We start from the raw sequence: 15,540 nt of genomic DNA on the forward strand, positions 1-15,540 counted from the left end.
CAAGCCAGCCCAGGCACACAAGTCCATGAAACTCATCTCCAATTAACTACCAGAAAACTGGAAGTGGTGTTATGGCTCAATAGGCTAGAGCAGTAGCCTTGAGCTTAAGAGCTCAGGGACAACGCCCAGGCACAGAGTTTAAGCCCCACAAAAAGAAAAAAGAGTAATAGTAAGGGATGAGAACTTATTACAAAGTTATGAGAAAAAATGGAGTCTAGCAATAACAAAAGATGTGATAGAGATGATACCGAAGAAGAGTGGAGAATTTATATTCTTCTGGGCTAGGAATGTAGCTTAGTTGTAAAGTGCTATACACGAAGTCCAGGAGTTTGGCCTAGTGGTAGACTGCTTGCCTAGCATGCATGAAGTCCCAGGTTCAATTCCTTGGTACCATGTACATAGAAAAGCCAGAAGTGGTGCTGTGGCTCAAGTAGTAGAGTGTTAGCCTTGAGGAAAGTCCAAGGACAGTGCTCAGGCCCTGAGTTAAAGCCCCAGGACTGGCAAAAACAAAAACAAAAACACAAAAAACACCAAAGTGCTGTGGTTCAAGTGGTAGAGCACTAGCCTTGAGTAAAAAAAGCTCCGAGCTCCAAGGCAGTGCCCAGGCCCTAAGTTAAAGCCCCAGGACTGACAAGAGAGGGAGAGAGACAGAGAAAGAGACAGAGAGAATTTATGTTCTTCTAATAAATTATGTTGGAGGTCACTGGAATTCAAAGGGGAGAAAAATGAGCAGGGCATGGGTGGCTCACCAATAATCCTAGCTACTCAGGAGGCTGAGATCTAAGGATCGCGGTTCTAAGCCGTGTAAGAAACTCATTTCCCACTATTAAAAAGCCAGAATTGAGCCAGGTGCGGTGGCTCACACCTATAATCCTAGCTACTCAGGAGGCTGAGATCTGAGGATCACAGTTCAAGAGTGTCTCTCTCCCTCTTCCCTCTCCCCCCTCCACCACCCCCTGCCTCTGGGGGTCTTGAACTTGGGCCTGGGCACTGTCCCTGAGCTCTTCAGCTCAAGGCTACCACCCTACCCCTTGAACCACAGCACCACTTCTTTTCTAGAGATTAATTGGAGATTAATGAGAGTCTCACAGTCTTTAGTACCTGGGCTGGCTTTGAACCTCGATCCTCAGATCTCAGCTTCCTTGAGTAGCTAAGATTACAGGCCTGAGCTACCTGTGACCTTGGATAAATTGCAAAGATCTTCAAGTCTCCATTTGCTCCTTTTCTAAAGGAAAAATATTCCAGGATACTTTTTCTGGCATCACATAAAAAAAAATTTCCACATAGAGTTTACAAAGTAAATTCTACAAGCAAGTCTTTTTGGTCAGAATAAGCTGCTCATCTAAAAATAAACACAAACTACTTTTTCTTGAATGAGCTAACCAGATGGATAGCATTCCCTGTGCTAATACTTTAAGAGGATGCAGAAAAAGAGAAGATAAATGTTTGCAAGTCTCCTAGAACTGCAGAGTATAAATAACTGAACATGCTGACAGTGTTTAAGGGTTGACCTTGATAGAATAGTCTATTTCAAATCCTCATAGATGTAAAATGCACTCACTGGGGTAAACTGACCTTGTGGGGCATTTGCTTGGTCAGACTAAAAGCTAAAAGACCCTGGAAGTATCACTAGCACAGGAACCAAAGATTTTAAACATACCTATCCACAAACTCCTGACAAGTAAAATTTCATCATGGTAGACAGGGATAAATCGTGGCTGCTTGCCTGCACAGCTAAGGGAATGAAAATATTAAGAACAGGATGTTCCAGTAGGATTTTTTTTAATAACCACCAGCCAACTCATCTTTATACCATTTTTTGTGACACTACCAAACAACCAACTCAACATTTCATTAGCTTCCTAGTGACACTTTATGATGTTTGGACCTTAGAGCCAGAGCCTTAATAGTCACAAATAGTCTTACTAAAATGATAACAAAAGGCTTTATAGTAACTGCGTTACATAAGACTAATTCAGAGTTTCTTAACCTAAGCCCATGGGATTCAAGGATTGCTGAATCTTTTGGTATTATGTGCAAAATACATGCACATGACTCATGGAGGATATTATAGGGCACAAAAGATTTTTTTAGGGAGGTCTCTGACCCAGGAAGTTTGCTGGGCAATGATGGCTCATGTCTGAAATCTTAGCTACTCAGAAGGCTGAGATCTGAGGATCATGTTCCAAGATAAGCCAGAACAGGAAAGTCTGTTTGGTTTTGTGGGGATGGGAGCTGTTGGTTTTTGTGTTGGTTTCTTTTTTGTTTTGTTTTTTCGGTTGTGGGACTTGAACTTTGGATCTGGGCGCTGTCCCTGAGGCTACCAACCCAACCCCTGGAGCCACAGCACCACTTCCTGTTTTCTGGTGGTTAACTGGAAATTAGTCTCTCAGACTTTAGTGCCCAGGCAGGCCTTGAACTGCAATCCTCAAATCTTAGTCTCCTGAGTAGCTAGAATTACAGGCCACCACACTGGGCACTTCTAGAGTTTTTTTTGGTGGTTTATTGGAGATAATCACAAAAGCTAGGTGCAGCTCCTGGCTCCTACCTGTAATCCTAGCTACTCACGAGGCTGAGATCTGAGGATGCCTGACAAAAGATGGTGAGACTTGGGCGGGGAGTTTGGCCTAGTGGTAGAGTGCTTGCCTAGCATGCACGAAGACCCGGGTTCAATTCCTCAGTACCACATATAGAAAAAAAGCTGGAAGTGGTACTGAGGCTCAAGTGGTAGAGCTCTAGCCTTGAGAAAGTCCAAGGACAGTGCTCAGGCCCTGAGCTCAAGCCCAGGACTGGCAAAAAAAAAAAAAAAAGATGGTGAGACTCTTATCTCCAATTATTCACTAGAAAATGGGAAGTGGGGCTATGGCTGAGGGGTAGGTCCAATTATTCACTAGAAAATGGGAAGTGGGGCTATGGCTGAGGGGTAGGGTGGTAGCCTTGAGCTGAAGAGTTCAGGGAATGCACCTAGGCCCAGAGTTCAAGCCCCATGACCCACCCAAAACAAAACAAAACAAAACAAAAAAAAAACTCTGGAAGTGATGCTGTGGCTCAATGGCTCAAGTGGTACAGTTACAGCCTTGAGCAAAAAAGCTCAGAAAGGGCATCCAGGCTCTGAGCTCAAGCCCCAGTACCAGCACCAATACAAAACAAAAACAAACAAACAAAACAAAAACAGAATGGAGCTGTCACTTAACTAGTTGAGTCCTAGCCTTAAACAGGTCCAGGAGTTTGGCCTAGTGGTAGAGTATTTGCCTACCATGCGACCGGGTTTGATTCCTCCATATCACATACACAGAATAGCCGGAAGTGGTGCTATGGCTCAAGTGGTACAGCACTAGCCTTGAGGAAAGCCCAAGGACAATGTTTAGGCCCTAGGTTCAAGCCTCTGACTGGCCAATAATAATAATAATAATAATAATAAATTTACCAACTCCTACTCATAAGAAATTATAGTTCTGGGGCCAGAAGTTTGGCCTAGTGGTTGAGTGCTTGCCTAGCATGCACCAAGATCAGAGTTGGATTCCTCTGGTACCACATACATAGAAAAAAGCCGGAAGTGGTGTTGAGGCTAAAGTTGTAGAGTTCAATGCCTTGAGAAAGTCCCAGGACAGTGCTCAGGCCCTGAGCTCAAAACCAGGACTGGCAAAAAAAAAAAAAGAAATTATAGTTCTGCTAACTGGCAAGTAATTTGAAAAGCCAGATCATTTTAGCTACATAAAATAAACATCCACCTGCACTTATTAGCTAATCAGGGCATGAAATTAAACTTTTGATTTGAAGAGAAATAGCTGCTTCAAGGCTGCGATTTAGTCTGGGAAGCAAATATTAAGGTCATCCTCTTCTCACTGATGTTTATAGTATTTTGGACAGAGGAAGCAAGGGAGAAAGCCAACTGACTAACTTATATGAAAGTAAAAATACTTATGACATGATAAAGATGCTTTTACTAACTGCAGACTCAACTCTGCAGAGTATAACAGAGATCACGTACATACCTGAAACTTTCCCCTAAGTAACCACGATATATAATTATCCAATTTGGTTTAAACTGAGAGATCAGAGGTTTGTTCTTGTTGTTTTGTTTTTGGCAAGTAAATTCCACAAATATAAATGCTAAAATAAGTTTAAAGACAGACTTTTTTATTTGAGGTTGTAGGGCTTGAACTCAAGGCCTGGGTGTTGTCCCTCTTATGCTCAAGGCTAGTGCTCTACCCCTTTGAGCTCCAGTTTTCTGGTTACTCAATGACCTTCCTGCCCAGGCTGGCTTTCAACCATGATACTCAGCTCTCAGCCTCCTGAGCATCTAGGATTACAGGTGTAAGCCAAGTTAATAAGACCAGATTCAGTACTTTAGCCAGTTATCAAAATTTTTCCAACATCTGTCAAAGTCCACTAGTAGAAATCCTTCACTTATTGGACCTGTAAGTGAAGGACTGGCTTAATAGATATACAGTGGTCCTCGAAGTGTATGGCTGAATAAACACCCAGTCAACAACTAAAGAATGAAAATTCCAAGACAAGCTCAAGTAGCATCCCTTCAAAAATGTTTTCTCAAGTGCTACAAATACATATGGAAAACATCCAGATGAAATAAATAAAAGGAAAAAGAAATAAATGGATGAATGAATGAAAGAATAAGAATCAGGTATGGAGGCACACACGTAAAATCCCAGTCCTTGGGAAACTGAGACCGCAGGGTCAGGAATTCAAGGCCAGCAGGGTTACATATGGAGATCCTGTGTTATTTCATAATAGCTCTTCAATACAAAAGTAGGTATTATCAAGATGAGGGGAGGGGGTGGAAAAGGGAAATGGAGACAAAAACATGAGAAGGGGTAGCAATGGTTGTTAAGTAATGCACCTTCTACCTGTCGAATATAATGTAACCCTTCTATTAATTACAATAAAAAATTTAACTGAAAAAAAAGTAGGTATTACCTTTGCTTTTCAAATAAGGAAAATGAACTTTGGAGAGGTTAAGCAACTTAATGACTTAAGACTTCTAAGTGGTGCCGTGGCTCAAGGGATAGAAATAGAACCAGAGAGCCAGGTCTAATGAACACTGTAGCACACGTAAATTTACACTCTAATCTAAACTAAACCAAGTACAAGATATTTCAAAGAAGCCAACAAGACCAGTGAAACTCCTACTGCTGGTTATTAACTAATCACCATTAGTCCACTCAACAACACAGATGTCACTTGGCAGAGTTTTGATATTTTCTTAAATATGTTGAAGAATAAGGATCAAAAATATGAACTCTTATGAAAAGAGCTTTATTGTATTTTTATAGCTTACTACATACCTTGTAACAATCATTTTGTTAAATGTGAATGTCAGTTTTATTTTCGGTCCCTTTTTTCCCTGGCTATTTACAGGCTTTGCAAGAATCATTCCTTAATTAAGTCTAAACATAGTTTTATATAAATGGATTCCTGGAAATAAAACGTTCAGACTTAAGAAATGATTGTTACAGACAGTAACAGGCTGTAAAAAAACGAATGCCACTTTAAACAAAGATTTCTCATTTTAATTAAAAAGATAATCATCAGAACATTCCTACACTTCACAGAAGCACTTCAAGGAGCATCTTTGAGGGGAAAAAAAAGGGGGGAGTATCTTATTCAGGCTTCAATAATGAAGACAAAGTTTCAGTTGCTCTGATAGGAATTCTAATGTATTCCACATACATTTAAACATAGACTGAAAAAGAACAGGCCACATTTTCAATCAACACATTTTACTAACTTTTAAAAATGATATGAACACAAACCATACAAAATTTAAGCCTTTTTCCTTTTCTTTTATTTTCTTCTTTTTTGGTCTCGGGGCTTAAACTCTGAATCTGGGCACTGACCTTGAGATCGTCAGCTCTTGGCTAGCACTTTACCACTTGATCCAGAACACCACTTAAAATTTAAGCCTTCTACGAGAAATGCTCTCATAATCAACTGCAATGTGAAAAACAGATACCAATGTTCCTCTATTTAAGTCACCTTTCCAAATTACACTGAGCCCTAATCTGTTTCATACCACTTAACAGTTTTTCTGTATCAACATTTAACTAAATACGGTTTCAAAGTAAGCTACTTATAACCCATGGAAAGAAGTAATGCCCAAAATTTGGCCTAGTGGTAGGGTGCTTGCCTAGCATGCACTAAGACCTGGACTTGATTCCTTTAGTACCACATGCATAGAAGGAAAAAAAAAAAAAGCCAAGAGTGGTGCTATGGCTCAAGTGATAGAGCTCTAGCCTTAAGAAAGCCCATGGATAGTCCTCTAGCCCTGAGTTGACACCCCAGGACAGTAAGAAAGGGGGTGAGGGGGAGGGAGGGAAGGACAGAAGGAGGGAGGGAGGAAGAGAGACAGAGGGGGAGAAAGAGAAGAACTGAGAGGGAAGGAGAGGAGAGGGGAAGGAAGGCCAGGCGCAGTGGCTCATGCCTGTAATCCTAGGTACTCAGGAGGTTGAAATTTGAGCATTGAGGTTCAAAGCCAGCCCAAGCACTAAAGTCCACCAGAATCATATCCTTAATTAACCACCAAAAAACAAGAAATGGCTCTGTGGCTCAAGGGATAGTGCAGTAGCCTTGAGCTGAAGAGCTCAGGGACAACGCCCAGGCTCAGAGTTCAAGTCCTACAACAACCCCTCCTCCCCCCCAAAAAAGAAAGAGAAAGAACAGAGAAGCTATTTCCCAAACTAGGTAAATACTGAATAACACTATCCAAAGATTCAATAACTAAAACTCTACAATCATTAAAGAAACTATGTTCAAACTTCATAAAATGGGTGTTACATACACATATTCAAAATGTAAAATGGGCAAAAGAAATAGGCTTTATGTGGGGGTCAGTACTAGCAGGAGCATATTGGGCTAATTGGAGGATAAGTATATATATAGTCCAAATTCTTTGTTTCCAAGCAAGGAAACAACTGCTATAGAAATTGCTATAGAGCTCAAAACCTAGATACACATGTACAAATGTCACAACAAATCCCCACTCTTACACACATCTAATACATGCTAATAAATAACTGAAAAAAAAAATAAGGGCTGGGAGCATAGCCTAGTGGTAGAGTGCTTATCTAACATGCAGGGAGCCCTGGGTTCGATTCCTTGATACCACATACACAGAAAAAGCCAGAAGTGGTGCTTTGGCTCAAGTGGTAGAGCTTCTAGCCTTGAGATAGCTCAAGGACAGTTCCCAGATCCTGAGTTCAAGCCAAGGACTAGCCAAAAAAACAAAAACAAAAACAAACAAAAAAAAACAAGTGCTGGGTACAGTGGCTCATGCCTGTAGTCAAACTACTCAGGAGGCTGAGATCTAAGGATCAAGGTTCAAGCCCAGGCACAAAAGGACCTGAGACTCTTATCTCCAATTAACCTCTAGAAAATGGGAAAGTAGAGCCTGGCTCAAGGGTAGGATGGTAGGCTTGAGCTGAAGAGCTCAGGAGCAATGCCCAGGCCCCGGGGTAGGGTGGTAGCCTCGAGCTGAAGAGCTCAGGGACAGTGCCCAGGCCTAGTTCAAGCCCCATGACCCACAAAAAAAAAAGATTGGCTTGGCACTACCTACTTCCTATTTCCTAAAATACTCTTTAATGTACAGTTACCATGCTTGGAAACCCAAGCAACCAAGAAAAGAACAGCCCAGGAAAGAAAGTCTTTTAAACCTCTGATTTCTCTATCAGTAGTCAGCCACAGTCTGAATTCCAGCCACGTGGACACCCAAGTCAATACCAAGTGAAGCAGAAAATCCATCCAATTTAAGAGAAATAAGACATTGATTTTTTTTAAGCTACTAAGTTTTGGGGTGGTTTGTGACACAAATACTTTCTATACTATTTTATTTATAAAAAAAATTACCACTTGGGGAAGTGGTACTATGGCTCAAGGGGTAGGATAGCAGCCTTTAGCTGAAGAGCTCAGTGACAACAGCCAAGCTCAAGAGTTCAAATCTCATGACCACCAAAACAAAAAAAACAGGGCCAGGAATTTGGCCTAGTGGTAGAGTGCTTGCCTAGCATGCATGAAGACCCAGGTTTGATTCCTCAATACCACATACACAGAAAAAAGCCAGAAGTGGTGCTGAGGCTCAAGCAATAGAGCTCTAGCGTCCAAGGACAGTATTCAGGCCCTGAGCTCAAGCCCAGGACTGGCAAGAAAAAAAAAACACTTGGACCAGGAGCATGGCTTAGTAGTAGAGTGCTTGCCTAGCATGCACAAAGACCTGGGTTCAATTCCTTGGCATCACATACACAGAAAAGACTAGAAGTGGTGCTGTGGCTAAAGTGGTAGAGCACTATCCTTGAGAAAGCCCAAGGACAGTGTTTAGGCCCTGAGTTCAAGTCCCAAGACTGGCAAAAAAAAAAAGAAAGAAAAGAAAACAATGGGCCAGGAGCATGGCTTAGTGGTAGCATGCAGGCCTTGAGCAAAAAGTGTCTAAAGACAGTGCCCAGACCCTGAGTTCAAGCCCCAGGCCTGGCAAAAAAATAAAATAAAATATAATAATAAAAAAAAAGTACCGTTGGAAGTTTGGCCTGATAGTAGAGTGCTTACCTAGCATGCACAAAAACCCGGGTTTGATTCCTTGGTACCAAATACATAGAAAGAAAAAAAAAAGATGGAAATAGTGCTGAGGCTCAAGTGGTAGAGCTCTAGCCTTGAGAAAGTCCAAGGACAGGGATCAGGCCCTGAGCTCAAGCCCAGGACTGCCCCCCCCCCCCAAAAAAAAAAATTACCTCTTAAGCCCAGTGCCAGGGGATCACACCTGCAATCCTAGCTACTCAGAAAGCTGAGATCCGAGGATCACAGTTCAAAGCCACCTGGGGCAGGAAAATCTATGAGACTTTTATCTCCAAATAACTATTCAGAAAAAGCCTAAAGTGGCTCTGTGGCTTAAGTGGTAGAACACAGGCTCTGAATACAAAGAGGCTCAGGAACACTGCTCCAGCCCTGTGTTCAAGCCCCTGGACCAGTGCCCCCCATAAAAAGAAAAAACTATCCCTTAAAATTATTTTATACCAAAAAGGAGGCACAGAAATGGAGGGAAGAGGAAGGGTAAATAAATGCACTCATGGTATTCAGTAGACATTCTGTGAAAAATGAACTGTGCAACTTGTAGGCAGGGATGGAAGAAAAATCTGGGGGGAAGCAAACAAACAAAAAAAAGCCAGGGCTGGGAGTTTGGCCTACTGGTAGAGTGCTTGCTAGCATGCAGGAAGACCAGGGTTTGATTCCTCAGTACCACATATATAGAAAAAGCTGGAAGTGGTGCTGTGGCTCAAGTGGTAGAGCTCTAGCCTTGAGAAAGTTCCAGAACAGTGGTCAGGCCCTGAGTTCAAACCCCAGGACTGCCAAAAGTAAATAAATAATAACACTGAGTGGAAAGATATAATCTTTCTATATGTACAGTGAACTAATTACTTGATTGAAGCTTAAACAACATATCTTATCGCAAAATGAATGAACAGACATATTATTTATAGGGTAAATGGTACCAAAAGGAAGCTGTAACTTACTCAGATTCATAATAAAACTGCTACTGAGTTGAAAGAGAATACCAAATCTCTAATTCTCCAAATTCTTGCTTCTTTTATAAAGTTGTCATTCTTGGTGACTCTCTTCTAGTTGGCCTTTTCTCAAGCAGTTCCCACAATAGCAGGCATAAATTTAAATACATAAACTTTTAAAATTGGCTCTTCCTGTGAAGAGTGACTTAACAATTAATAAAATGTAAGCCCCCAAAGCTGCAAACTACTACTTGACCATCTCCATGTCCACTTTAACTCAATCAGGATACCATTATTAAAACATAACTCGCTGGTACATAGCATAGATTAAATAGTTCAGAATGTTCCTAAACTGAGGTCTAAAAGGGAGTAATAAGGATGATCTCATAATGTCTCTTTATGATCTGTAAGCTACATTGTTCCATAATCTGACACAGGTGTCAGGATTATTAAGTTAACCCTCTAAATAGGAATACAAAACTAAGCAGTTGCCACTTTAATTACTTAAATCTAGAAGCTTGTAAAGAGCTAAGGTAACTTTCACTTATTCTAACTCCCTCACCAAAAAAAATTTCTAAGTCACTTCTTAATATTTTTAAATTTCAACAATGAGAAGAAATTCAAGAAATGTCAAGTCTAATAGAATTTTGTTAATAATACACTTGAATTTCAATCGGTTTCTGTTGTTGTTCTGTTTTGTTTTTTGTCTTTGCCAGTCCTGGGGCTTGACCTCAGGGCCTGGGCACAGTCCTTGGGCTTTCTCAAGGATAGTATTCTACCACGTGTGCCACAGCACCATTTTCAGGCTTTTCTGTGTATGTGGTACTGAGGAATCAAACCCAGGGCCCCTTACAGCTAGGCAAGCACTCTACCACTAGGCCACATTCCCAGCCCAAATCAGGTGTTTTGTTTTGCTTTGTTTGCCAATCTAGAGGCTTTAACTCAGGGCCTAGGCACTGTCCTTGGACACTTTTTGCTCAAGGCCAGTGCTCTGCCACTTGAGCCACAGAACCACTTCTGGCTTTTTCTGTGTATGTAGTGTACCAAGGAATCAAACCCAGGGCTTTGTGCATGCAAGGCAAGCACTTTGCCAAGCTCCCAGCCCAATCAGATGTGTTTTCTTAAGGTACTTAAGAAGTTATTGTTTAATCAGTCTCTGTAAAAATATTCCTTTTTCTAAGGTGTTTTTTTTTTTGTAAAAATATTATTGTAAAGAGCATTTAAAAGTTGGGTGCCCATGGCTCAGGTCTGTAATCCTGGCTACTCTGGAGCCTGAGATCTGAGGATTGTGGTTCAAAGCCAGCCCAGGCAGAAAAAGTCTGTGAGACTTATCTCCAATTAACCTCCAAAAAACCAGAAGTGGCACTGTGGCTCAAGTGGTGGAGTGCTAGCGTTGAGCTGAAGAGCTCAGAGACAACACCCAAGCCCAGAGTTCAAGCCCCATGACAGACCAAACAAAAAACATTTAAAGCTTAAATTCAACAGGATTAATATTTATTTTTAATTTTCTGTGTTACAATATATTTTTTAAAAAAGTAAGTTCTAGCATGACAAATCAATTACTTCCAATAAAGACATTACAACAAATAATAGCAATGTCCTTAAAGGCCACCTGTCAAACTAAACATCTATGCATTCCATCATTCATTATCTGTAACCAGAATTTAATTTACACCTGAATATAGTCATAGACGCATCAGATTAAAATCATCATGTATTACACTAATCAAATTTGCCAAATATAACCATGGCAAAATGTAAATCATGATTCAAAGTGAAAGAACAGGATCCAAGGGGCTTAAACTCACCCACAAAATCCAATCCATGCTCACATCCCACCACCAATCCTGACTTAACTCATATCTCTACTACTGACATCTTTTCATGGCCTAAGTTTCCGCACTATTTTATTACTTATGGGTCTTTGCAAGGCTCTTTTCATGGTTTTTTCCTCTACTACCAAATGATACAGCGCCTTTACATCTTTTTACCTAACCATTTAGGTCTAAATTTTGTTTTACTTAACCCTATTAAGGCATTAATTTTGCCTTCAGTTTGATGTTTCCATGACCAATTAAGACTCTTTTTTGTCAGTTTGTCCTTACGACAAATAATTTAGCCTCCCTCTTCAAATCGGAGTAATTCTGACTCATGGTCAAGGAGATCTTCCCCTTGCCAAGGAGACTTTCACTACAGACCTAGGTCTTAGCCCTTATCTTCCAGAGTAAGCCTTCCTCGGATAGTTTGTCAACAGTAGTTTGACTGCGGTGGGATTCTGGACCCAAGGCAAAGGCTATCTTCCTTCTCAGCCCACAAAACCAGAAGTCTTCCCACAACCTGGGTCTTCTCTCTCCCCCCTTAAACTGCAACCCAGGCCTGCCCGTCCTCCCAGCCTCCCATCTGGCTTCTCACTTTCCCATGTGCCCCCACCATTCCCTACTCCGGAAAGCACCTCCTCTCCCAGGTTGTACCAGTAACCCTGACAAGGGGAAGGCCCTGCCAGCGGCCCCTCAGCGACTCTCCACCGGGTTTCCTCCGTTGTTCAGTAACTGTCCCCACGCCTTCCTTCCAGGGCCCCGCGCGCTGCCGGGAGCCCCCTCCTCGAATAAGCTCCCGCTGTCACTTGGCCTCTTTTCCACAAGATGGCGGAGCTGCTCCCCACCCCCTCCCTCGGTCCCCTCTGTAACCCTCAGGCTCCTTTCCGGACCTCGAGTCTCGTCCCTTCAGCCGCCCCGCCGACAGCCTTGGCCGGGAGTCCCGCTGCCCGCCACTGTGGTAGGAGGACAGACAGCCCAGGCCCGCGCCCACCCACACCACTAACGCCACCGCCTCCACGGATCCTTGGCCTACACCATATCCTCACCATAAACTTGAGCGCTTTCTCCTGCAGCACCGCCTCTGCTGGGTCCATAATCGCTGAGGCCACTGGGTCCGCTCTCTGCCGGGGCCGCCCCTTTGGTGCGAGGCCGCAGCCAACGCAGAACCCGAATCCCGCCTCCTCTTCCTTCCCCCGCCCTCTCTTACCTCTCCTTCACAGGCAGGGGGGGGAGACCCACGAGGCGGATCAGCAGTTCTGCGCATCCGCAACGCGTTGCCTCACGGGATTTATAGTTCTGGAGCGTCCCCGCAGCAAGAGGCGAAGCTATGCAGCGAACTTCAACTCCCGTGGGTCACTGCGCAGGTGCGCAACTGCAGCCAAGTGAACTCTAGACCCCCTGCACCTTGCAGGAGATGAAATGGGCTGATGGGAATTGTAGTTCACGGCGTCTACAGACGAGAAGAGGGAGGTGTGAGGATGTCTCCGTGGTTACCGAAAGACGCTAGTGGCGTCTCCCCGGCTTTTCATATCAAGATGGCGACCCAGGCCTTACCTATATCCAAAATACCGGGAGAGTATTCAGGGGTCTTCAGGAGTCTCTAACCGTGGTGTTAGAGGACTAGACTCTTCCAAATTTCATATATCTGGTACTTAGGAGGAGGACTGCGAACATTGAGCCAATGGACACTGCAGCAAAGCAGACCAATGCTGAATTTCAAGGTCCTTTTAAGTATTGCCTCACATTTCTGAAGAGCATTTCCTCCACAGCAAATCAGGGACAGAAGCAGCAACTTAGCTCAGGAAGTTCTCTGTGTTTAGCAATTAGAAAATATGGCCTGCTATTGCCATCCCTAAGTCCTGAAGTCACACAAGTACTTACAGCCAGCCATTCAATGATGGAATATAACCAACATCCAGCAAGTAAAATGTGTAAGCATTTTCAATGGCCTTGAAAGGACAAATGAGCTCTCTTCTGAAACTGAATGTTACTGAGTAAAAGACTAGAACTGGAGACAATCCACTGGTGGTAGAGTACCAGTCCCGGTCTCCAACATAAAATAAAAACAAAAACCACAAATATTGCTGTTGAATTTTTAAAGTTGAAAAAAAAGATTCTACAGAAATGTAAATGGAAATTTAGAACCTATTAGTTAACTATCAGAAGTGATTAAAAGTTGCTTTTGCTGAGAAACACTGACTACTTACTTGGGCTTATGAGTTAACTAAAAAGGAAAAAAGCAACTGAAAATGTGGCTTATTGCTAGAGTGCTTGCCTAGCAGGCTCGAAGCCTGGGTTTGATTCCTCAGTTCCATATAAAAGAGATGAAAGTGGCCCTGTGACTCAAGTGGTAAAGCTCTAGCCTTGAGCACAGAGGGGCTCAGGGACAGAGCCCAGGCTCTGAGTTCAAGCCCCAGGACTGGCACACACAAAAAAACTTGGCATATCTGCCATCATTTTGTATGTCTGCTTTAAGGCATTCTTTCTTCAGTCACTTTACAATCACCTTGGGTTCTGGGAAGGACAGAACTGAGATAGATAACATCTTTATGACAAGAGTCAGAAACTTCCCCTAAGCAATTACAGAGCTTGTTTAGGAAACACTGGCTCCTCCAGGCAAGATTACTGATTTATTTGGATAGTAGCAATTACAACTTCTCTAGAACTTCATCCCAAGTAAGAACTTAAGTAACTAGCAACTGGCCATACTGGCTTGAATTATTTAATACTGAGCATACTTCTCCTTTTCCCCAATTCCTTGTCTATTTAAAGCTAAGGCTATGTCTGTTCCCTGAAGATGGATGAAGTACTGTCTCCTCATGACATGTAATAAACTTTTTTTCTGAGCCAGGTACCTGGGTAGCCCATGCCTAAAATACTAGCTACTCAGGAGGCTGAGATCTGAGGCTCATGATTTGAAGCCAGCCAGGGCAAGAAAAGTCCCTAAGACTTTTATCCTCAAAAGTCCCTAAGACTTTTATCCTCAATCACACACACACACACACACACACACACACACACACACACACACACACATTAAAAAAAAAAACAAAAACGCCAGAAATGGAACTGTAGCTTCAGTGGTAGAGTGCTAGCCTTGAGCAGAAAGCTCAGAGACAGTGCCCAGACCCCTAGTTCAAGCACTTTTTCTGCCTTTCACTTTCTCCTTAATTTGATGCATAAGACGCAAATGACTGAACCTGCCTGACTTTGGTAACTTCGGAAGTTTGAACCCTGGATCTCCCGTTTCACAACCAATGTAATTATTCATAAGTTTATTTTGTGTATATTTTTAAAATATTAATGTAACTGCAAACCTCCAGGAAACTTGCAAGTACAGTCACAAAATGGTGCATTCTGAAACATTTCAGAATACATCTTCAACTGGAAATTAGAACCCCACCTACCCATACTTTAATATTTCCTATATATCAGTGCACTTCTGTATTAGTTGTATACTGGTATTTAGCCATCAAAAATTAGGAAATTACCATGGATAGTTACCATTTTATCTGTAAGCCCCATTCAATGTTTTTTAGTTGTCCCAATAATATACTTGAGAACAAAAAGATCTAGTGCAGAAACACCTATTACATTTGGATTTCATATCTCTTTACCTTTTTTTTTCTTTCAGTGCCTGTCCTGGGCTTGAACTCAGGGACTGAGCACTATCTCTGAGCTCCTTTTGCTCAAGGCTATCACTCTACCACTTGAGCCACAGTGCCACTTCTGGCAGTTTTCTGTGTATGTGGTACTGAGGAATGGAATGCAGGGCTTCATGCATCCTAGGCAAGCACTCTACAACTAAGTCACATTCCCATAACAACCAGTTCTTTTGTAGCATGTCTCTTTTTCCTCCTCCTCCTCCTCCTCTTCCTCCTCTTCTCTTCTTTCTCCTTCTTCCATTTTCTTCTGTCTGCTCTCCCTCCCTTCCCCCTACTACTCTCTTCCCCTCAGTCTCCTCCTTTCATTCTGCCTCCCTCCATTCCTCTATCCCTCTTTCTCTTTCCCCCTCCTCTCCCTTTCCCTTTCTCTCCCCTATCCCTCTCCCTCTTCCTCCTGTCTTGATCTTGAACTCCTGGGCTCAAATGAAGCTCAGTTTCCCCACTAGCTGAGACAGATGTTCCTTAGTTTGAAGGTATCTGCTCTATTTCTTCTTAATTCAATCTAGATATATATTTGCATTAATAATCCACTATTGTATGAAAACCTCA

At 42.4% G+C, this 15,540-nt stretch overlaps 1 protein-coding gene across 10 annotated transcripts in view; it reads right to left on the reverse strand.

The window, feature by feature from the left end:
• Nucleotides 1-12,536, reverse strand: part of Btrc (beta-transducin repeat containing E3 ubiquitin protein ligase) — a 152,324-nt gene extending 139,788 nt beyond the window's left edge. For 2 of the 10 annotated variants that reach the window (XM_090346051.1, XM_090346047.1), the window contains exon 1: nt 12,373-12,535. In XM_090346051.1, the coding sequence (XP_090202177.1) occupies nt 12,373-12,420 (48 nt within the window). In that variant the 5' untranslated portion in view covers nt 12,421-12,535. Of the gene's footprint in view, nt 1-9,518; nt 9,860-11,961; nt 12,152-12,372 lie in introns of those variants that run through there. The other 8 variants (XM_090346049.1, XM_090346046.1, XM_090346045.1 and 5 more) reach the window with 7 other exon arrangements.
• Between the last annotated feature and the right edge of the window lie 3,004 nt (nt 12,537-15,540).

This window comes from Megascapheus bottae, chromosome 15 (genome assembly GCF_031878675.1).
Source record: "Megascapheus bottae isolate mThoBot1 chromosome 15, mThoBot2.hap1, whole genome shotgun sequence".
NCBI classification, from domain to species: Eukaryota; Metazoa; Chordata; class Mammalia; order Rodentia; family Geomyidae; genus Megascapheus; species Megascapheus bottae.